This window comes from Mobula birostris, chromosome 5, assembly GCF_030028105.1.
Source record: "Mobula birostris isolate sMobBir1 chromosome 5, sMobBir1.hap1, whole genome shotgun sequence".
Taxonomy (NCBI): domain Eukaryota; kingdom Metazoa; phylum Chordata; class Chondrichthyes; order Myliobatiformes; family Myliobatidae; genus Mobula; species Mobula birostris.
In genome coordinates, this window is record NC_092374.1 from 181,726,402 (window position 1) to 181,749,543 (window position 23,142).

The 23,142-nt window shown below is 43.0% G+C and overlaps 1 protein-coding gene across 3 annotated transcripts in view; it reads left to right on the forward strand.

The window, feature by feature from the left end:
* The window catches only part of LOC140198104 (hemicentin-1-like), a 65,521-nt gene extending 46,627 nt beyond the window's left edge, over positions 1-18,894 (forward strand). The window contains exons 8-9 of one of the 3 annotated variants that reach the window (XM_072259013.1): positions 8,241-8,278; positions 17,784-18,894. In XM_072259013.1, the coding sequence (XP_072115114.1) occupies positions 8,241-8,278; positions 17,784-17,801 (56 nt within the window). In that variant the 3' untranslated portion in view covers positions 17,802-18,894. Of the gene's footprint in view, positions 1-4,985; positions 5,097-8,240; positions 8,279-17,783 lie in introns of those variants that run through there. The other 2 variants (XM_072259014.1, XM_072259012.1) reach the window with 2 other exon arrangements.
* The last annotated feature ends 4,248 nt before the right edge of the window (positions 18,895-23,142 follow it).

Below are 23,142 nucleotides of genomic sequence, written 5' to 3' on the forward strand. Positions count from 1 at the left end.
TGCTAAGAGGATGCAGGGTGTCTTGGATAGGTTAGGTGAGTGGGCAAATTCATAGCAGATGCAATTTAATGTGGATAAATGTGAAGTTATCCACTTTGGTGGCAAAAACAGGAAAACAGATTATTATCTGAATGGTGGCCGATTAGGGAAAGGGGAGGTGCAACGAGACCTGGGTGTCATTATACACCAGTCATTGAAAGTGGGCATGCAGGTACAGCAGGCGGTGAAAAAGGCGAATGGTATGCTGGCATTTATAGCAAGAGGATTTGAGTACAGGAGCAGGGAGGTACTACTGCAGTTGTACAAGGCCTTGGTGAGACCACACCTGGAGTATTGTGTGCAGTTTTGGTCCCCTAATCTGAGGAAAGACATCCTTGCCATAGAGGGAGTACAAAGAAGGTTCACCAGATTGATTCCTGGGATGGCAGGGCTTTCATATGATGAAAGACTGGATGAACTAGGCTTATACTCGTTGGAATTTAGAAGATTGAAGGGGGATCTGATTGAAACGTATAAAATCCTAAAGGGATTGGACAGGCTAGATGCAGGAAGATTGTTCCCGATGTTGGGGAAGTCCGGAGCGAGGGGTTACAGTTTGAGGATAAAGGGGAAGCCTTTTAGGACTGAGATTAGGAAAAACTTCTTCACACAGAGAGTGGTGAAACTGTGGAATTCTCTGCCACAGGAAACAGTCGAGGCCAGTTCATTGGCTATATTTAAGAGGGAGTTAGATATGGCCCTTGTGGCTAAAGGGATCGGGGTTATGGAGGGAAGGCTGGTACAGGGTTCTGAGTTGGATGATCAGCCATGATCATACTGAATGGTGGTGCAGGCTCGAAGGGCAGAATGGCCTACTCCAGCACCTATTTTCTAAGTTTCTATGTTTCTATGTTACTGCTCTGGGGGGTTTAAACTAGATTTGCAGGGGGAGGGGAACCAGAGTGTTAGAGCAGATAGTGAGGTGGAGGAGGACAAAGGTCATGCGAGAACTGCAAGTATAGTGCATGCAGTAAAGCCAGATCTAACATATAAAGAGGCTTTGAGGAAAGAGAAGCAGAATAAAGGATGTAAAGGTAGTAAGTGAGAAGGGCTAAAGTGTGTGTACAGGTTTCCCCTGCCATCTGAAAGTAGAGTATTCCTATGAAATGGCTTGTAAGCCGGAATGTCGTAAAGTGAAGAAGCAATTACCTTTTATTTATATGGGAAAAAATTATGAGCATTCGCAGACCCAAAAAATAACCTACCGAATCATGCCAAATAACACATAAAATCTAAAATAACAGTAACATATAGTAAAAACAGGAATGATATGATAAGTACACAGCCTACATAAAGTGGAAATACCTTTCTACAATCATGACCGCACTGTCCACCGGAGCGAAAATCTCACGCAAGTGCTCTCGGCAGAAACACTCCCTCCAGTAACCTTTAAGCAATGAAGCTGCCAAATCATACCAAATAACACATACAAATACACAACCTATATAAAGTAGAAATAATGTATGTACAGTGTAGTGTCACTTACCGGAATCGGGAAGACAGCACCGAGCACACTGATGATGGTGTGTTAAGCTGAATTATCGGAGGTTGGGGTGGTGTAGTGGTCCCCGACCTCCAGGCCGCTGACTGATACTGATCCGCAGAGAATGCAGGGGTGCAGCATGCGGTGGCGCAGTGGTAGCCGGGACTCACCTAGCACATCTTTAAGAAAAAAGCCGAAATAAACAAGCTAATTAATGAGGTGCCATCCAGCATTAATTAGCTTGTTTATTTCGGCTTTTTTCTTAAAGATGTGCTGGGTACGTCCCAGCTACTGCTGCATTCTTCACGGATCGGTATCGGTCCACGACCTGGAGGTTGGGATGGTGGGACACTGGGGTGTACAGATTGGATGGGTTGCACCTGAACTCGAGGGGGAGCAATATCCTTGCAGGTGGGTTTGCTAGCATATTTTGGGAGGGTTTAAACTAATTTGCAAGGGGGATGGGACCCAGAGCGATAAAGCAGTGAAAGAAGTACATGGAGTAAAGCCAGATCTAACATATAGAGAGGCTTTGAGGAAAGAGAAACAGAATAAACGGTGTAAAGGTAGTAAGGTAGAAGGGCTGAAGTGTGTGTACCTCAATGCAAGAAGCATCAGGAACAAAGGTGATGAACTGAGAGTTTGGATACATACATGGAATTGTGATACAGTGGCCATAACAGAGACTTGGCTGGCACCAGGGCAGGAATGGATTCTCAATATTCCTGGATTTCAGTGCTTTAAAAGGAATAGAGAAGGCGGAAAAAGGGGAGGAGGGGTAGCATTATTGATCAAGGATACTATTGCAGCTACAGAAAGGGTGGGTAATGTAGCAGGATACTCTTTTGAGTCAGTATGGGTGGAAGTGAGGAACAGGAAGGGAGCAGTTACTCTATTGGGGATATTCTATAGCCCCCCTGGTAGCAGCAGAGATACAGAGGAGCAGATTGGGAGGCAGATTTTGGAAAGGTGCAAAAGTAACAGGGTTGTTACCATGGGTGACTTTAACTTCCCTAATATTGATTGGCACCTGATTAGTTCCAATGGTTTAGATGGGGCAGAGTTTAAGTGTGTCCAAGACGGATTCCAGTCACAGTATGTTGACAGGCTGACTAGGGGGAATGCCATACTAGATCTAGTATTAGGTAACGATCTGGGTCAGGTCACAGATCTCTCAGTGGGTGAACATCTGGGGGACAGTAACCACCGCTTCCTGGCCTTTAACATTATCATGGAAAAGGATAGAATCAGAGAGGACAGGAAAATTTTTAATTGGGGAAGGGCAAATTATGAGGCTATAAGGCTAGAACTTGCGGGTGTGAATTGGGATGATGTTTTTGCAGAGAAATGTACTATGGACGTGTGGTCGATGTTTAGGGATCTCTTGCAGAATGTTAAGGATAAATTTGTCTCAGTGAGGAAGATAAAGAATGGTAGGGTGAAGGAACCATGGGTGACAAGTGAGGTGGAAAATCTAGTCAGGTGGAAGAAGGCAGGATACATAAGGTTCAGGAAGCAAGGATCAGATGGGTCTGTTGAGGAATATAGGGTAGCAAGAAAGGAGCTTAGGAAGGGGCTGAGGAGAGCAAGAATGGGGCCATGAGAAGGCCTTGACAAGTAGGGTAAAGGAAAACCCCAAGGCATCCTTCAAATTTGTGAAGAACAAAAGGATGAGGAATGAAGGTAGGACCGATTGGAGATAAAGGTGGGAAGATGAGCCTGGAGGCTGCGGAAGTGAGCGAGGTCCTCAATGAATACTTCTCTTCGGTATTCACCAATCGGAGGGAACTTGATGATGGTGAGCACAATATGAGTGAGGTTGATGTTCTGGAGCATGTTGATATTAAGGGAGAGGAGGTGTTGGAGTTGTTAAAATACATTAGGATGGATAAGTCCCCGGGGCCTGACGGAATATTCCACAGGTTGCTCCACGAGGCAAGGGAAGAGATTGCTGAGACTCTGGCTAGGATCTTCCTGTCTTCATTGACCACGGGAATGGTACTGGAGGATTGGAGGGAGGCGAATGTTGTTCCCTTGTTCAGAAATAAGGTAGTAGGATAGTCCGGGTAATTATAGAACAGTGAGCCTTACCTCTGTGGTGGGAAAGCTGTTGGAAAAGATTTTTAGAGATGGGATCAATGGGCATTTAGAGAATCATGGTTTGATCAGGGACTGTCAGCATGGCTTTGTGAAGGGCAGATCATGTCTAACAAGCCTGATAGAATTCTTTGAGGAGGTGACCAGGCATATAGATGAGGGTAGTACAGTGGATGTGATCGACATGGATTTTAGTAAGGCAATTGACAAGGTTCCACACGGTAGGCTTATTCAGAAAGTCAGAAGGCATGGGATCCAGGGAAGCTTGGCCAGGTGGATTCAGAATTGGCTTGCCTGCAGAAAGCAAAGGGTCATGGTGGAGGAAGTACATTTGGATTGGAAGGTTGTGACTAGGTTTGTTCCACAAGTATCGGTTCTGGGACCTCTACTTGTTGTGATTTTTATTAAAGACCTGAATGTGGGGGTAGAAGGGTGGGTTGGCAAGTTTGCAGACGACACAAAGGTTGGTGGTGTTGTAGATAGTGTAGAGGATTGTCAAAGATTGCAGAGAGACATTGATAGGATGCAGAAGTGGGCTGAGAATTGGCAGATGGAGTTCAACCCGGAGAAGTGTGAGGTGGTACACTTTGGAAGGACAAACTCCAAGGCAGAATACAAAGTAAATGGCAGGATACTTGCTAGTGTGGAGGAGCAGAGGGATCTGGGGGTACATGTCCACAGATCCCAGAAAGTTGCCTCACAGGTAAATAAGGTAGTTAAGAAAGCTTATGGGGTGTTAGCTATCATAAGTTTAGGGATAGAGTTTAAGAGTCGCGAGGTAATGATGCAGCTCTATAAAACTCTGGTTAGGCCACACTTGGAGTACTGTGACCAGTTCTGGTCGCCTCATTATAGGAAGGATGTGGAACCATTGGAAAGGGTACAGAGGAGATTTACCAGGATGCTGCCTGGTTTAGAGAGTATGCATTATGATCAGAGATTAAGGGAGCTAGGGCTTTACTCTCTGGAGAGAAGGAGGATAAGAGGAGACATGATCGAGGTATACAAGATATTAAGAGGAATAGATAGAGTGGATAGCCAGCACCTCTTCCCCAGGGCACCACTGCTCAATACAAGAGGACATGGCTTTAAGTTAAGGGGTGGGAAGTTCCAGGGGGATATTAGAGGAAGGTACTTTACTCAGAGAGTGGTTGGTGAGTGGGATGCACTGCCTGAGTCAGTGGTAGTGGCAGATACACTAGTGAAATTTAAGAGACTACTCGACAGGTATATGGAGGAATTTAAGGTGGAGGGTTATATGGGAGGCAGGGTTTAAGGGTCAGCAGAACATTGTGGGCCAAAGGGCCTGTACTGTGCTGTACCATTCTATGTTCTATTAACCTGACCTTGTTTGTCTGTTCTGTAGGGCAGGGCACTTCTACAACTCTCACCTCCAATCTCATCTCATTGATTGGAACTCTGGACTCCAAATACCTTTTGTAGAAGGCATTATCCCAGAACTCACATACATTTTCCAAGAGACACATGTCATATTGTATAATTTTTCTTAATAAATAAGTGAACAAATATAATGTTTTTTTGTGCTCTTTATTTAATTAGGTTCTCTTTATCTGGTTCTTGTGAAGATCTGATCACATTTAGGTCATATTTATGCAGAAATAGAGATACTTCTCCAGGGTTCACAAACTTTTTAGCTCTATGTGTATCCATATTCTGTGCTCTGTTGAGTCCAGAAGTTTATTCCCAAATAAAATTATTTACTTAACAAGATTAAATCCTGTGGCGTTACAGGAAAAATACTGGAATGAATAGAGGAATGGCTGACAGGCAGGAGGCAGTGAGTGGGAATAAAGGGGGCATTTTCAGGTCGGCTGCCAGTGACTAGTAGTATTCCTCAGGGGTCAGTACTGGGACAGATACTTTTAACATCCTTTGTGAATGATTTAGATAATGGAATTGATGGCTTTGTGGCAAAGCTTGCAGATGATGCGCTGATAGGTAGAGGGGTAGGTAGTGCTGAGGAAGCAATGCGATTGCAGCAGGACTTAGACAGATTGGAAGAATAGGCAAAGAAGTGGCAGATGGAATACAATGTTGGGAAATGTATGATAATGCATTTTGGTAAAATGAACAATAGTATGAACTATTATCTAAATGGGTAGAAAATTCAAACATCAGAGTTTCAGAGGGAATTAGGAGTCCTTGTGCAAGACTCCCAGTAGGTTAATATACAGGTTGAGTCTGTGGTAAAGAAGGCAGGTGCAATGTTGGCCCTTATTTCAAGGGGAATAGAATATGTGCAAACTAAGGAGATGATGCTGAGGTTTCATAAGACCAACTCAGGTCGCACTTGGAGTATTGTCAACAGTATTGGGCCCCATATCTCAGAAAGGATGTGTTTTCATTGGAGAGAGTCCAGAGGAGGTTCACAAGGATGATTCCAGGAATGAAGTGATTAACATATGAGGAACATTTGGCAGCTTTGGGCCTGTACTCACTGGAATTCAGAAAAATGCAGGGGGATCTCACTAAAACCTACTGAATGTTCTTCTTCTTATCATGTCCACGGACAGTCCATACATGGCCCAGCCAGAACTGGACACATTTTTGTGCCTTATTGTTGAATTCAGTAAGATCTGCAAGAGTACAGGGTTCCTCTAGTGATGGGCATTGCAGGAGATGTTGCGTAGTTTGTGGCTGAGTTCCACATTCACAAGTTGTCAGGCTGGTTGTATATCCCCATTTGCTTAGTGACACCTTTGAACGACCTACACCAGTCCTAAGTCTGTTAAACACTTCCAGGCTGCCCAGTTGCAATTAGCTCCTGGGGGAAGGCTTTCATCTGGTGGAATTTCCATCGTCGGGGGTTGTTTGAGACTGGCGAGCCAGTCTTTCCACAAGGCGATATGCGGTTGATTGTAATGGAACAACGCCGTTCAGGAAGCTCTTCCTTGACTCTAGGCGGCTAGGTGTAGAAGTATGACCATTTAGAGGGTGCCCCTGATCTGATGTTTGATGGAGTCTTTCTTTCTTGCTGGATACCTTTCTTCTTATATTGGGGGAGCGATACCCACCAGGATATATAGGCTGCTGGTGTTTGTTGGTTTTAAACAATGTGTGATAAGTTGGCAATTTGCTTTCAGAACGGCATCCATCTTCTTAGCATGAGTAGATGTTTCCCATGCAGGGCAGGCATATTCGGCAGTGGGATAGCAAAGAGCAAGTGCACTGGCTTGCAATGTTTTTGAGCTTGCTCCCCGTTTTATGTTAGTGAGCTTATTCAGGACGTTGTTTTGTGCGCTCACTTTTGCCTTTGACTTACTGATGTGATTCTTGAAAGTGAGGCATCTGTCAAGGGTGACTCCTAAGTAGATAGGGTGCTCGCAATGCGTCAGTGTTGCTCCACACCGGATTACTTTAAGCTGTCATTTGGCTTCACGGTTCCTGAGGTGGAATGCACAAGCTTGCGTCTCTGATGGGTTTGAGCGGAGGTGGTTTTCTTCATACTGAATGATGAAAGGACTACATAAGGTGGATGTGGAAAGGATGTTTCCAATGGTAGGGTTATCCAGATCTACAGGGCATAGCCTCAAAATTGAGGGGTGATCTTTTAGAGCTGAGGGAAGGAGCAAGTTTATTTCAGCCGGAGAGTATAGAATGTCCGTGGAATGCTCTGCCAAGGCCACAGTGGAGGTCACGTCTGTGGCTATATTTAAAGTGGAGGTTGATAGTTTCCTGATTGGTCAGGGCATCAAAGGATAGGGCGAGAAGGCTGGTGTATGGGGTTGAGTGGGATCCGGGATTTAACATGATGGAATGGCGGAACAGACTTGATGCGCTGAATGGCATAATTCTGCTCATTGTGGTCTTAAGGTCTTAAAGTCACAGACCACTTAAAGATTATTTCACAGTACACCCAATGAAATCAGCCCCACAAAATGAGTAAAATGATTTTTCCTTTGATGATTTAGCCTCTTCTAATGTCTGTTGTCCCTAAAATCCCAACAGTATGTTCAATTACAACTATAGGGAAATCACATTAACCTGGACCAAAATATAAGAGAGATTGAGTCAAATCTGACTTTTCCACAGAAAAATGGTGATGAGAAACATAGAAAACCTACAGCACAATACAGACCCTTTGGCCCAAAATGCTGTGCTGAATATGTACTTATTTTAGAAGTTACCTAAGTTTACCCATAACCTTCTATTTTTCTAAGCTCCAAGTTGCTATCCAGGAGTCTCTTAAAAGACCCTACGTACCTGCCTCCACCACCGTCACTGGCAGCCCATTCCACGCACTCACCACTCTCTGCGTTTTAAAAAAAAACTTACCCCTGATATCTCCGTACCTACTTCCAAGCACCTTAAAACTGTGCTCTCTCGTGTTAGCCATTTCAGCCCTGGGAAATAGCCTCTGAGTATCCACACAGTCAATGCCTCTCATCAACTTATACACCTCTATCAGGTCACCTCTCAACCTCTGTCGCTCCAAGGAGAAAAGGCCAAATTCACTCAACCTATTTTCATAAGGCATGCTTCCCAATCCAGGCAACATCCTTGTAAATCTCTGCACCCTTTGTATAGTTTCCACATTCAAAGAAACTATGTTCTTTGTTAACTATCTAGAATTTATAAAGGTTTATTTTATTTGTTATAGACAGAAACAGAAATGCAAGCATTGAAGTAAGACAGCAGGTATGTTATCATATAAATGTCTGCTATTGGCTAAAACTCAGTTATAGTATGTATAATTTAATATGTATTTATAAAAATGAAATGTAAATCTGGCTTCAGGCAGAGGGTGGTTTGGGGGAGCAATATTATTGAGCATGTACCAAATGTTTGATAATTTAAAGTAATTCTAAAATCTGTTGTTCCATAGAATTGTTACAATGCAAAAGGAGGCCATTTGGCCCATCAGATTTATGCCAGGTTTATTACAGATATCCCGTCAGTTTCATTCCACTGCTTTCTGCACCCTACCCCTCACTGACATGCAAATTGCTTTTTCTCATTTGTCTGAATAATTGACATCTAAAAGCTTTGACTGATACAGTTTTAACCATAGTACAATCAGTGAGTTCTAGAATATAATCATGAAGATCTGGAGGGCTAAGGGGAGTAAGCTCTTAGAGCAGGGGTTAGAATCAGAGTCAGGTTTATTATCACCAGCATGTGTCATGAAATTTGTTAACTTAGCAGCAACAGTTCAATGCAATACGTGATATAGAAGAAAAAACAAAATAATAATAAATAAATCAATTACAGTATACATATATTGAATAGATTGAAAATCATGCAGAAAACAGAAATAATATATATTAAAAAAAGTGAGCTAGTGTTCACAGGTACAATGTCCATTGAGGAATCGGATGGGAGAGGGGAAGAAGCTGTTCCTGAATCGCTGAGTGTGGGCCTCCAGGCTTCTGTACCTCCTACCTGATGGTAACAGTGAGAAAAGGGCATGCCCTGGGTGCTGGAGGTCGTTAATAATGGACGCTGCCTTCCTGAGACACCGCTCCTTGAAGATGTTCTGGGTACTTTGTAGGCTAGCACTCAAGATGGAGCCAACTAAATTTACAACCCTCTGCAGCTTCTTTCGGTTCTGTGCAGTAGACCCTCCATACCAGACAGTGATGCAGCCTGTCAAAATGCTGTCCACGGTACATCTATAGTAATTTTTGAGTGTATTTGTTGACATGCCAATCTCTTCAAATTCCTAATGAAGTACAGTCACTGTCTTTCCTTTTTTGTAACTGCATTATGTTACGCACCCTGTAAATGGGTTGCCAAACCAGCAGAAATGGAACGCTCGTTGGAGTCTGTGATCACCAGGAACTAATAAAGTTTTATTAAAGAAATAAGTAATACAGTACACTAATCGTAAGGATATAAATGTAACAGGTTAGCAATGATAATACACACATATACACAGACTAGGGTAGTAGGAATCAGCCAAGCTCTGTCTCAGTCTAGGGGTAAAATGATCAGTCTTAAGTGAAGCAGACTTCAGTTCAGTTTAGTGCAGTTCGAAGTAATCGCTTTTGTTGTACCGTTGGAGAGAGGGAAAGAGATGCAGTTGGTTTCAGGCAGACCTTTTGATGTCTTCTAATCCCACTGTGGTCACCGACTGTGATCCCTCCGTTCCGGATACGATCGTTCTTCCGCGGTGAACCCGGCACCCAGGCAAGGGCAGACGCACACCCCAGGTTCCCACCGATTGTACCTTTACACCCTGTGAGCCTCTGATTGGTTCCCGCAAACCAGTCCTCCAAACTCCCACGACTTGTGGGGGCACACTACTCTTTCCAGGGTCTCGTGGCGTGTGTCGTGTCTTAGCAAACCTGCTCCTTTTATCCCCCCACTGGGGTATCACCTGTCCATCAAACTTCAAACAGTTCAGGTTCAAAGCAACCGGTCGGTCAATATCTGAATTGTGTTTCTTTCTCGTTAATCTCTGTCTTCTTTCTCATTAGTATTTTGAATGTTTCTCCATTGTCTTCTGTTGTCTCTCTCATTAGAATCATCAGTCCAGTTGCTCTGCTTGGTGTCACACATGACACCCCCACCCTTAAAAGGATTTTTACTGGGGTAAAAATTATGGGTGTGAATGCACATTATAAGATACACACTAGTATACAGATAGTCATCAGCTATTCAGCTAATGCAGAGAACTTTAAGTTTTAACACCTTGACAGACAATCAGCAATCACATTGTCGGTTCCTTTTGTATGTTTTATTTTAATATCAAATTCCTGTAAGACCAGGCTCCGACTTAGTAAGCGTTTGTTTTTATCCTTCATTGTGGCCAAAAACACTAATGAATTGTGATCAGTGTAAATTATCAGTCGTTTCCATGCCGGACAAATATAAACCTCAAAATGTTGTAATGCTAGTATGACTGCCAGTAATTCCTTCTCCACAGTGGAATAATTTCTCTGATGGGCATTAAACTTCTTAGAAAAATAAGCCACTGGGTGTTCAATTTCCTCTTTGCCTGTCTGCAACAGCACCGCCCCTGCCACTTCGTTGCTAGCATCTGTTGCTAGGGAGAAGGGTTTTGAAAAGTCAGGTGCATTCAATACAGGGTGGTGGCACAGAATCACCTTCAGACTCTCGAAGGCTTGTTGACAAAGATCGTTCCACACAAACTTTGCATTCTTCGGCAAAAGCTTAGTAAGAGGGAGGGTAATACCTGCAAAGTTTTTGCAGAACTTCTGATAGTACCCCACCATCCCCAAGAGCCTTCTCAGGGCTCTCTTGTCCGTCGGGATGGGAACTTCAGAGATAGCCTGCACCTTAGCCTGCATCGGTGCCAGCTGCCCCTGTCCTACCACATACCCCAGATAAGTGACCTCAGCGTGGCCGAACTCACTTTTCGCGAGGTTCACTGTCAGGTTGGCTTCAGACAACCGTTTAAACAGTTCCTCTACTGCCACAATGTGCTCCTCCCACGTGTCGCTCCAGACCACTAAATCGTCAAAATACGCTTCTGCGTTCTTTAACCTTTTTATCACTGAATTAATCATCCTATAGGGGTGTTGCTTAATAGGCTGATCTGATGTGACAACAACATCATGCACCGTCCCCTTGCCTCGCCTCGGAACATCTGGACATACGTCTGCATGCCGGTTAATTAGCTTTATCAGTGGCTCGCTCTGTTCAGGGGTTAAGTGAGAGACCTTATCAGCAAAGTTGGCCAAAACAATAGAGTTCTCCAATCTGGTCGGCACCATATTTATCTTTTCAAGATGGGTTTTCCCCTTATCATTTGGCACCCCAACCTCATTAATTTTTGTGATAACACTGACTAGATCTGCTTTCTGATTGTGGTAAGCTTTTAACATATTAATAGGCTCTAACTGTCTCGGCTCACATCTACAATACTCAATAATATCCTTCCTCATGTTCGGCCAGTAAAACTCTTTCATAATTCTCTCGACTGTCTTCCTCACCCCAAAATGTCCACTGAGGGGTATCTTGTGGGCCAGGTTAAAAATCTCATCCCATAAATTTTTGGCACGACCACCTGGTGTACCACCCCCCATTCCTCATGTGCGGGCATGGTACTTGGTCTCCACTTCCTCATCAGTACTCCCTCCTTCACATAATAGCCCACTGATTCCCTTTTTATTTCTGCTTCGGAGAGAACTGTCTCCGTCAAAACCATCAGCTCCTCGTCTTGTTCCTGTGCCTGTATAAATTTCTTCCTTGCTAATGATAAATCTACCTCACTTTCTTCCAACACTATGCTCCTCCTTTTCACTTTCTAACTCCTCCTGGTACAAGGCTGGTAAAAACATCTCAGCTAAATCTACATTCGCTTCGGCAGCCTTTCTGGACATGCGCCGAGTCACTGTGCAAACGGGATAAACCTGTGAGTCCATGGGTGGGTCCTCAGTCCTGGCAGGCTTGCTTGTCAGCTTTACTGCTGGGTATACATCTCCACCTGGAAGGTCGTTACCGAGTAAGACCTCCACGTCTTCCATCGGTAATTCGGGCCTCACCCCTATTGTGACCGGTCTGGAGACTAAGTCACTTTTTAGGTGTATCTGGTGCAAAGGTACGGCTTCAGTCCCTTTCCCAATGCCTTTTATCACACTGACCTCCCCAGTCTCGGTCTCTGAACTAAAGTCTAACACCCTCCTTAAGGTCAATGACTGACAAGCCCCAGTGTCTCTCCAGATCCATTCTGGAACTGGGTTTGACTGCTGCTTCACCAACACCAATCCGGCTGAAATAAACTTCTCGCGCCCTTCCTGAACTCTATCAGACCTCTTCTCCCCTAGCAGTTTGTTTGCCGGCTCAATACAGCCAGTCAGAGTCGTCGTTTTTCCTTTCCCCATACCTTCTTTGGGGCAAAACACCTGGACGCAATGTGACTGGCTTTCCCACAATTATAGCATACGACCCCAGGAGACTTCCTACCAGACTGCTTCCTGTCTTCCTCATCCTTCTCACTAGTCCCCGACTTACTTTCTGGCTTTTCAGGCGGACTTTCTCTGCCCTCTCGACTACCCTTCTGGTAGCTCTTACTCGGGATAAACTTTGCTTTGTGTGTTAATGCAAACTCATCCGCAAACTTAGCAATTGCGGCTAAGGTTTCTGCCTCTTTCTCATCTAGATAGGGCCTCATACCTTCAGGGACACAACCTTTAAATTGCTCAATCAGTATTAGCTGTAGCAGTCTGTCATAATTTCCAGTGACCCCTTTCGAGGCGCACCAAAGCTCACAATACATCTGCATCTCACGGGCAAACTCTAAATACATGTGGCCCCACTGCTTCCTCACATTCCGGTACCTTTGCCGGTATGCCTCCGGGACCAACTCAAAAATCCTGAGTATAGCCTCATTCACTACATCATACCTCTGGGCATCTTCTGCTGACCATGCCAAGTAAGCTTGTTGAACCTTCCCTTTCAGCACGCTCTGAAGCAAAGCAGCTCACTTATCCCTTGGCCAGTCCTGACTTGCAGCGACTTTTTCAAAATGTAGAAAGTGCCGATCAACATCGGCCTCCTCAAATGGGGGAACCAACCTAACCTCCTGGGTTGCTCTGAACCCTCCACCTTGGTTTGGCATTTGGGCCCTGTCTAGTGGAATCCTTAACTTCTCAAGCTCAAACTCCCTTTCCTTCTCTCTCTCTTCTTGTTCTAACTGCTTTATTCTCTACTCCCATTCTAACTGCATCTCTTCTCGTTCTAGCTGCTTTATTCTCTCCTCCCGTTCTAACTGCTTCTCTTCTCGTTCTAGCTGCTTTACTCGAAACTCGTGCTCGAGTCTTAATTTTTCCATCTGCAGCTGCACTGCTTCTCCACCAGGTTTGCTCATAGACACCACCTCCAGCTCCCCGTGGGGAAACATACCTTTAGATACATAATGCTCAATGATAGCTTTGTGCACCTCCGCTCTCCTCATTGTCGGCTTCCCCTTAAAAAGATAGAACCATTTGGCAACAGTCGCCAATTCTGATTTCCTGGCATCCTCTAATGCCTCCAAGGTTGGCACCTTTAGAAATTCCTCAATCTCCATTTCTGCTGTTTGCCTTCTTTTTTTTCGGGAATTTTAATCCAATCAATTTACCCAGTCCCAAATTTTGGCATTCAAAATCCCGGATGAGATCCCCACTTATGTTACGTACCCTGTAACTGGGTTGCCAAACCAGCAGAAATGGAACGCTCGTTGGAGTCTGTGATTACTAGGAACTAATAAAGTTTTATTAAAGATGTTGTGTAATTTGATTAGTTCGAAGTAATCGCTGTTGTTGTACCAGTGGGTGGGGGGGGGGAGAGGGAGGGAGGGAGGGAGAGGGAGAGAGAGAGAGAGAGAGAGAGAGAGAGATAGATGCAGAGAGATGCAGTTGGTTTCAGGCAGACATTTTGATGGCTTCTAATCCCGCTGTGGTCACCGACTGTGACTCCTCCGTTCCAGATACGATCATTCTTCCGCGGTGAACCCGGCACCCAGGCAAGGGCGGACACACACCCCAGGTTCCCACCAATCGTACCTTTACACCCTGTGAGCCGCTGACCAATTCCCGCGAACTGGTCCCCCAAACTCCCACCATTTGTGGGGGCACACTGCTCTTTCCAGGGTCTTGTGGCATGTGTCATGCCTTAGCAAACCTGCTCCTTTTGTCCCCCTGCTGGGGTATCACCTGTCCATCAAACTTCAAACAGTTCAGGTTCAAAGCAACTGGTCGGTCAATATCTGAATTGTGTTTCTTTCTCGTTAATCTCTGTCTTCTCTCTCATTAGCATTTTGAATGTCTCTCCATTATCTTCTGTATCTCTCTCATTAGCATCATCCGTCCGGTAGCTCTGCTTGGTGTCACACATGACAATTGATATGTTGGGACCAGGTTAGATCCTCAGCGATCTTGACACCCAAGAACTTGAAACTGTGCTCTTTCTCCACTTCTGATCCCTCTATTTGGATTGGTGTGCGTTCCTTCATCTTACCCTTCCTGAAGTCCATTCCCCTGTGCCCATCTCCCTCAGCAACAAGTGTGCCCCTTTGGATGCTGCCGAGTGGAGGGTGGATGGCCTACCAGGGTGCTGCAGCAGCAGCCAGGCCCATGGCACTGTGTCCGGCTCCGATGCTCTGCCAGGAAGGATGCAGTCATGTCATCGGAGACTCGACAGTTACAGGGTTGGCCAGGAGATTCTGTGGCCATGAAAGACACACCAGAATGGTGTGTTACCTCCCAGGTGCTAGAGTGCAGGATGTTTGAAAGCAGCTGCAGAGGATTTTCAAGAGAGAGAGTGAGCAGCCAGGCATTGTGATGCATAAATGGCACCAATGACATGGGTAGAAAGGGGGAAGAGGTCCAGTGAAGTGAGTGTAGGGAGTGAGGGAAGAGGCTGAAACTCAGGACCTCCAAGGTAGTAATACTTGGAGTACTCCTGGCACGTGCTTATCAGGCAGTAATAGGATGATTGTACTGATGACTGAGTAGCTGAGGACATGGTGCAGGGGGCAGGATTTCAGACTTCTGGATCATTAGGATCTTTTCTGGTGAAGGTGGGACCTGTATGAATATGGTGGGTTACACATGAACTCGAGCGGGACCAAAATCCTTTGGGCAGGTTTGCTAAGGCTGCTAGTGAGTGCTTAAACTAATTTGGCAGGGGATGGGAACTGAGGTGATTGTGCTGAGGACGGGGCAGTTGGTATACAAGTCAAAACATTGTGTAGTGAGTCTGTGAGGAAGAGCGGGTGGATAATAGGGCAAAATTGCAATCAATTGGATGAGATGAAGTGCAACAAGGTGGCAAAATTGTTAAGTGTGATGAATGCAGGACTGAAGGTATTATATTTGAATGCACACTATATACAGAATAAGGTACATAATTTTGTAATGCAGTGAGAGATTGTAGGTACATTGTAGACATTGTAGGTCGTGGCTGAAAGAACATAGTTGCGAGCCTAACATCCATATTGTGTTGAAAGAACAGGCTGGTAGGCAGCGGGTGGATCTGTTGGTTAACAAAAATGAAATCAGATCCTGAGAAAGTGGTGACACAGGACTGGAAGATGCTGAATCCTTGAGGGTCGAGTTAAGAAACTGCAAGGGTGAAAAGAAACTGGTGAGAGTCAGATACAGGCCTCTGAACAGTAGTCAGGATGTAGGAGAGAAATTACAATGAAAGATGGTAAAAGCATGTCAAAAGGGCAATATTACAATAGTCATGGGAACTTTAATGTGCAGATAGATTGGGAGAATGAGGTTGGTGCTGGATCCCAAGAGGGGGAGTTTGTGGAATGCCTATGAGATGGCTTTTTGGAGCAGCTTGTGATTAAACCCACTGGGGGATCAGCTGTTGTCAATTAGATGCTGTGTAATGAACCACAGTTGATTAGGGAACTTAATGTAAAGAAGCCCTTGAGAGGCAGTGATCTTAATATGATAGAATTCATCTTGCAGTTCGAGGGGGAGAAGCTAAAGTCAGATATAACAGTATTATAATGGAGGAAAGGGAATTAAAGGAATGATAGAAGAACTAGCCAAGATTGATTGGAAGCAGACTCTAGCAGGGATTATGGCAGAACAGCAATGGCCTGAGTTTGTGGGTACTTATTGGAAGGTGCAGGATAGATACATCCCAAAGATGAAGAGGTATTCAAAAGGGAGGGTGAGGCAATTGTGGCTGACAGGGAAGTCAAAGACGGCATAAAAGCAAAACAGGGCATATAGTACAGCAAAAATTAGTGTGAAGTAAGAAGATTGGGACGTTTTTAAAACCCAACAGAAGGTAACTAAAAAGCCTTATAAAAAGACCAAAACGTCAACAGTGTATTCCTTTCTATGGATGGTGTCTGAGTTGCTGAGTTCATCTAGCATTTTGTGTGCATTGCTCTGGATATCCAACATCTGCAGAATTTCTGGGTTTTTGGCTTGTTTACTTATAGAACAGATGAAATAAGAAGGTAAGGTAGCCAATCATATAAAAGAGGATATCAAAAGTTTTTATCAGATATATAAAGAGTAAAAGAGGGGCGAGAGTGGATGTTGGACTGCTAGAAAATGATGCTGGAGAGGTAGTGATGGGGGACAAAGAAATGGCAGATAAACTTAATAAGTATTTTGCGTCAGTCTTCACTGTTGAAGACACTAGCAATATGCCAGAAATTCATGAGGAAGACATGAGTGTCATTGCTATTACAGAAGTCCTTGAGAAGATGAAAGATCTGAAGGTAGATAAGTCGTATGGACCAGATGGACTACACCCAGGGTTCTGAAAGAGGTAGCTGAAGCGATTGTGGTGGCATTACTAATGATCTTTCAAGATTCTGGAATGGTTTTTGAGGGCTGGAAAATTGCAAATGTCACTCCACACTTTAAGAAGGGAGGGAGGCGGAGCTGTTGAAGTCCACTGTTAAAGATGTGGTTTTGAAGTATCTGAAGTCATAGTCCATCAAATAGCCAGAATCAATATAATATCTCTGCCTTTGCAGTCTATGGTATTAGTTATGAAACTTGGATTTCGTACCCATTGTGAATTGCTGTCTGAACATGCTCTGACATTTTCACATACAGTACTGTGCAAAATCCTTGGGCACGTATACTGTATAGCTAGTCTGCTGAAGACCTTTGGACAGTACTGCAGTAATTTTATGTGGTGCAGTGTACTCCTGCTACAGAAAAAAAAATCAATTTTCATGACATGTGTGAGTGATGATAAACCTGATTCTGATGTGGGTCTCTATTGCAGGTTGAGAGTGGGAAGTGGGCAGGGAGAGGGGAATCATGGTTGGGAAAAGGGGAACTGAGAGAGGAGGAAGTGGGAAGCACCAAGAGACATTCTGTAATGATCAATAAACCAATTGTTTGTCATCAAATTAACTTGCCGCGTGTCTCTGGGCTGTGAGTGTCTGCACCCACGTCAACCCTTGCTCATGTTTCCTGCCCTTAAGTGAATTTCTACCCCAGCCAGTTATGAACCTTTAATTTCATGTGCCTTAATTTTGCTAACTAATGCATTATTTCTGAAAATGCATGTGGATGATATTTATTTTCCCTTCTTAAAATGCTTGTCTTTATTAGAATATTCCCCACAATGCATCTGGTATAAGGATTGTTGTAAACTTCCCACTGTCTATTTTGCCCATTTCTCTGTTCAGTGCTGTTTACTACTGCTGGCAATTGGGGAAAATGTTTGATTTCTACATATAACCAATATGCTTTGTTCTTTTTAGGGTAATGAAGACTTATAAGATTTCAGTATTATTGACATAGAGCTGGATGCTGCAGCTGATTCACTTCAGACTCTTTAAAATGGACATGACGGGTATCAATTTTGGAACTGGGTACCAGTGGAAAAACTTTGTCCATCAATAGAGCAAATACATGCCTTCATTCCTATGGAATGGCACTGTTATTTGAAACATATTATAACAACCCTCTGTATGATTTCAGTATTGTTTACTTTCAAAGCCCTGTTAGGATACATTACTTGGTAGGTCTGATATAAGAAGCACCCTCACCAAACTAAGAGTTTCTGACCAGAGAATCAATCTTGAAATGATGTGGCAGTCTTTCCACGTTGTGCTGGAGTTTGATGTGAACAGAAAATCAATGGAACAGTAATTGTAAGACTTGCACTTGACGACTGCCGTTTGGTAGACCTGAGGACTGAAGTCGATACAGAGTCTATAGATACCAGAATCTGGAGCAAAAGAAGTAAACTGCCCGACAAACTCAGAGGAACTAGCAGAATCTGTGGAGGCAATGCAGCAGTCGAAATTTCAGATTAAGATCCTGCATCAGGGCTGAGAGTGTTGACCAAGAAATAGTTGCCATTTCAGAAGGCTTGTGCATGATAGTTGATGACAAATAATAGATGGAAAAGGTAACAGGGGAAGAGAGAAAACAGATGTATTGGTGGGGTGTAAATGACCAGAAATTAGAAAGTTCCATACTTATACCACAATAAGTTACCCAAGTGAAGTAGTAAATATTTTCATTGGATTACAGTAGTGATTTGTGTTTTCTTGTTTCTCTTTGTTTTTTCATGTAGAGTATAGTTTTAGCTTTCATTACGTATTTGTTTGTATGACCACTTGTAATATTTCAGACTGTGTTACAGCATAAAGGAAGAACATAAGTTTAAGTTCTTTATTGTTTTGATTTTACTTGCTGGATACTTGAAGCTCCAAGATGACACCAGTGACCATCAGTGATGTCCTGGATACATTTCATTAAATTATCACTACTTCTCCTTCTTTTAAATTTGCTTCTAATATTAAACTGTGTGCCTATAATTTACAGTTTGACAATTTGTTTTTGGGACAATTGAGCAACCTGGTGCCTTTGCTGTCTCCAGGGGAATTTGCTGTGTTTGAGAATGGAATGTGCTGCAAAATGGCGAAATGCGATCCCATGATCTGCTCCATTAATCACTAATCTCACCAACTTAAGCATTGAATAAGATTGAAATCAACACGGATGAAAGCAGAAGGCAAACGGGTGTTCAGTGTTTTCTGCTTGCATTGACCAGTCTCCGTCTCCCTCTCCCTCATTACTGCAGGAGTCTTGCGTCTTTTGCATGGTTTGATTGGTGTAGATTGTGGATGGCTCTCTTTTTAAAATAGGGTCTATGGATGATGTTACATGTGCTTCTGGTTACTTTTTTTTATTGCTCTTTAGCCCGATTTTGATTGGAATTATTTGGCACAGACTGGCTCTGCAGCTGCAGTCAGTGAATGATATTGTGCTAAATTGAACTGAACTGAACTAAACTGTTTCAAGGACTCTGTGGTTTGAGATTCAATATTCTGTCTGTTATTCACTCATTTCTTTGTGTCATTTGTGTGATTTTTTTCTTTTTATGGCATGCTGGGCGTTTGATGTTTCCTTTGAATGAGCTCCATAGTGTTTCTTCGTTTTTTTTGGCTTTCTTTGGAAAGTATGCATACATACTTTGATGATAAATATACTTTGAATTTTCTTGTATCTTTTGAATCTTCCTGATTTTACTTTCTGTCATTTGATGACACTTTCTGACCATACGCACTCTGATGATCCAGCTGGATAAGACTGCTGAAGAAATCAGAACAAAATATACCGCGAATGCTGACTCTAATGTAATATTCGCCAGGACTCTCGAATGTAATATGTCAGGTGGATGATATTAAAAAAACATTGGGCAAGGTCCAGAGAATTCCTGAGGGAAAGAAGAAAACCAAATTGACATTCGTAGTCTCATGACAACTAAGAGAGAATGTGTTAGAAACAATGTCAGCATGACAAAGACTGTGAGGTCTAAAGAACAGATGTGTGTTAAATGAACAAATGAGAAAGGAAAAGGAGAACTGTGACAAATTACAGTCAGTAAAAACTCTATAGAGTTGATCTGCATTAAATAAACAAATGAGAAAAGAAAAAGAACTGTGGCAAATTGCAAGATAGCTGGATGTTTGAAGATGTTAAGTGTCTGGATGAGTTATTATCTCTGAAAATGATGTGCACGTATCAGGAAGTACGGCTCCTGGTACACCTCTGCAACAAGCAGAATTAAATGTCCTGATTGAGGTCCTTAAGATGGAAAAAGGAAAAAAAAAAATCATTAACATCTACACAGACTCCCAATATGATTTTGGAGTTCACAATTATGGAAATCTATGGGGCAATGAGCATTTCTTACAAAAATGGCCAGCTGGTACAAGAATTAATGCAGATCATGCAATTGGCATCAGTAGTGGCTGTACTGAAATGTAAAAACCACTGCAAAATTGTCACAGTTGAAAGCTGTAGAAGTGAACCAGCGGATGAGGCAGCAGAAAGGAGAGTATGGAAAGGAGTAAAAGAAATAAATGAAGTGAATGTATCAACTAAAGTGATGAGAACAAACTTGAACTCTAGCACATACAGACATACAGCATATTTGAGAAATGCAAGCTCAATGTTCTAACAGAGCCAAGTTGTCCTAAATGGTGGGAAATTGAACAACTGGGCATAGGAATCATTTTCATGAACCTCCTTTGAACCCTCTCCAGTTTCAACACATCCTTTCTAATAAAGGGCCTCAAACTGCTTACAATACTCCAAGTGAGTCCTCAACAGTGCATTATAAAGTCTCAACATTACACCCCTGCTTTTATATTCTAGTCCTCTTGAAATGAATGCTAACATCACATTTGTCTTCCTCCCCACAGACACAATTTGCAAATTAACCTTCAGGAAATCCTGCAGAAGCACTCCAAATCCATTTGCATCTCAGTATTTTTTTGTAGTTTCTCTCCATTTAGAAAAACTCGTCAACACTTTCATCCCTTCTACCAAAGTGCATGACCATACACTTCTTGACACTGTATTCCATCTGCCACTTCTTCACCCGTTCTGCTAATTGGTCTGAGTCCTTCTTTAGCCTCTCTACTTCTGCAATTCTACCTGCCCCTCCACCTATCTTTGTAGAGTCTGCAAAATCTGCAACAAAGCTATCAATTCCACATAACGTAAAAAGAATTGGATCCCTCTCGAACACTAGTCACTGGGAGCCAAACCACAAGAAACTTCCTCTATTCTCACTCTGCCTCCTGCCAGTTGGCTACTGCTCTATCCATACTAGAATCTTTCCTGTAATACAATGGGCTCATAGCTTGTTCAGCAGCCTCATGTCTGGCACCTTGTCATATGCTTTCTGAAAATCCAAATACAAAACATTCATTGATTCTCCTTTGTCTTTCCTGCTTGTTATTTCTTCAAAGGGTTCCAACAGATTTGTCAGGCAGGAGTTTCTCTTGCAGAAACTCTGCTGACTACAGCCTATTTTATCATGTGCCTCCAAATTCCCTGAAATCACATCCTTAATAATTGACTCCAACATCTTCTTAACCACTGAGGTCAGAGTAACTGGCCTATAATTTCTTTTATTTAGCCTCTCTCCCTTCTTGAAGGGTGGAATGACATTTACAATTTTCCTGTCTTCCAGAACCATTCCAGAATCTAGTGATTCTTGAAAGATCACTACTAATGCCGCCATGATCTCTTCAGCCACCTCTTTCAGAACCCTGCTGTCCACATCATCTGGTCCAGATGACTTATCTACCTTCAGGCCTTCTCAAGGTTTTCCCAAGAACCTTCTCCCTAGTAATGATAATTTATCACAACTCGTGAACCCTGACACCTGGAACTTCCACCATACTGCTAATGTCTTCCACAGTGAACACTGATGCAAAGTACTTATTAATTTCATCTGCTATTTCCTTGTTCCCCATTACTATCACTCCAGCATCGTTTTTCAATGGTATAATATTCACCGTCACCTCCCTTTACACTTTATGTATTCAAAGAAACTTTTGATAGTCCTTTTTAAATATTATTGGCCATCTTACTTTTGTATTCCATCTTTACCTTGATGACTTTTTTAGTTATCTTTGCTTGATATTTGAAAGCTTCCCAATCCTCTAATATCCCACTAACGTTTCCTCTATTATATACCCTCTCTTTGGCTTTAATATTGGCTTTTATTTCTGGTTAGCCACGGTTGTGTTATTTTGCCAATAGAATGCTTCTTCCTCTTTGGAATGTATATATCCTGTGCCTTCCAATTTGGTTTCAGATATTCCAGCCACTGCTGCTCTACTGTCATCCCTGCTACTGTTCTTTTCCAATCAATTCTGGCCAATTCTTCTCTCATGGCTCTGAAATGCCCTTTACTCCACCGTAATACTGATACATCTGACTTTAGCTTCTCCTTCTCAAATTTCTGGGGGAAATTCAATTAGATAATGATCACTTTCTCCTAAAGGTTCTTGTACCTTAAGTTGTTCTCTTCTCAATTTCATTTCATTGCACAACACCCAATCCAGAATAGCTGGTCCCCTAGTGGGCTCAAGCATAAGCTTTTCTAAAAAGCAAACTCATAGGCATTTTAGAAATACCCACTGTTGGAATCTAGCACCATCCTGACTTTTGCAACCTATCTGCGTATTGAAATCCCCCATAACTATTGTAAAATGTCCCTGTTGGTATGCATTTTCTACCTCCCATTGTAATTTGTAGGCCACGTCGCTATTACTGTTTGAGGATCTATATATAACTTCAGAGTCTTTTACCCTTACAGTTTCTTAGCTCTATCTACAATGATTCAACACCTTCCCACCCTATGCCACCTCTTTCTAATGATTTGATTTCATTTTTACCCACAGAGCAACATTAACCCCTCTGCCTTCCTGCCTCTCCTTTTGATACAATGTGTATCCTTGGATATTAAGCTCCCAGCTATAATCTTCTTTCAGCCATGATTCAGTGATGCCTACAATAACACAAATGAAATCTGTAACTGTTCACCTACTTTATGTCGTATACTGTGCACATTCAAGTATAACAACTTCAGTCCTGTGTTCACCCTATTCAATTGTGTCCACCTTTTATGTTGCAACTCATCCTGTTGACTGCAATTTTGCCCTATCATTAACTTCTTGCTCGGAGTCTCACTGCCCACATTGCCTCTGTAAATCACCAACCTCATCTTCAGCAGAGTCACCCTGGTTCCCATCCCTCTTCCAAATTAGCTTAACCCTACCGGAACAACTCTAGCCAACCTGCCCGCAA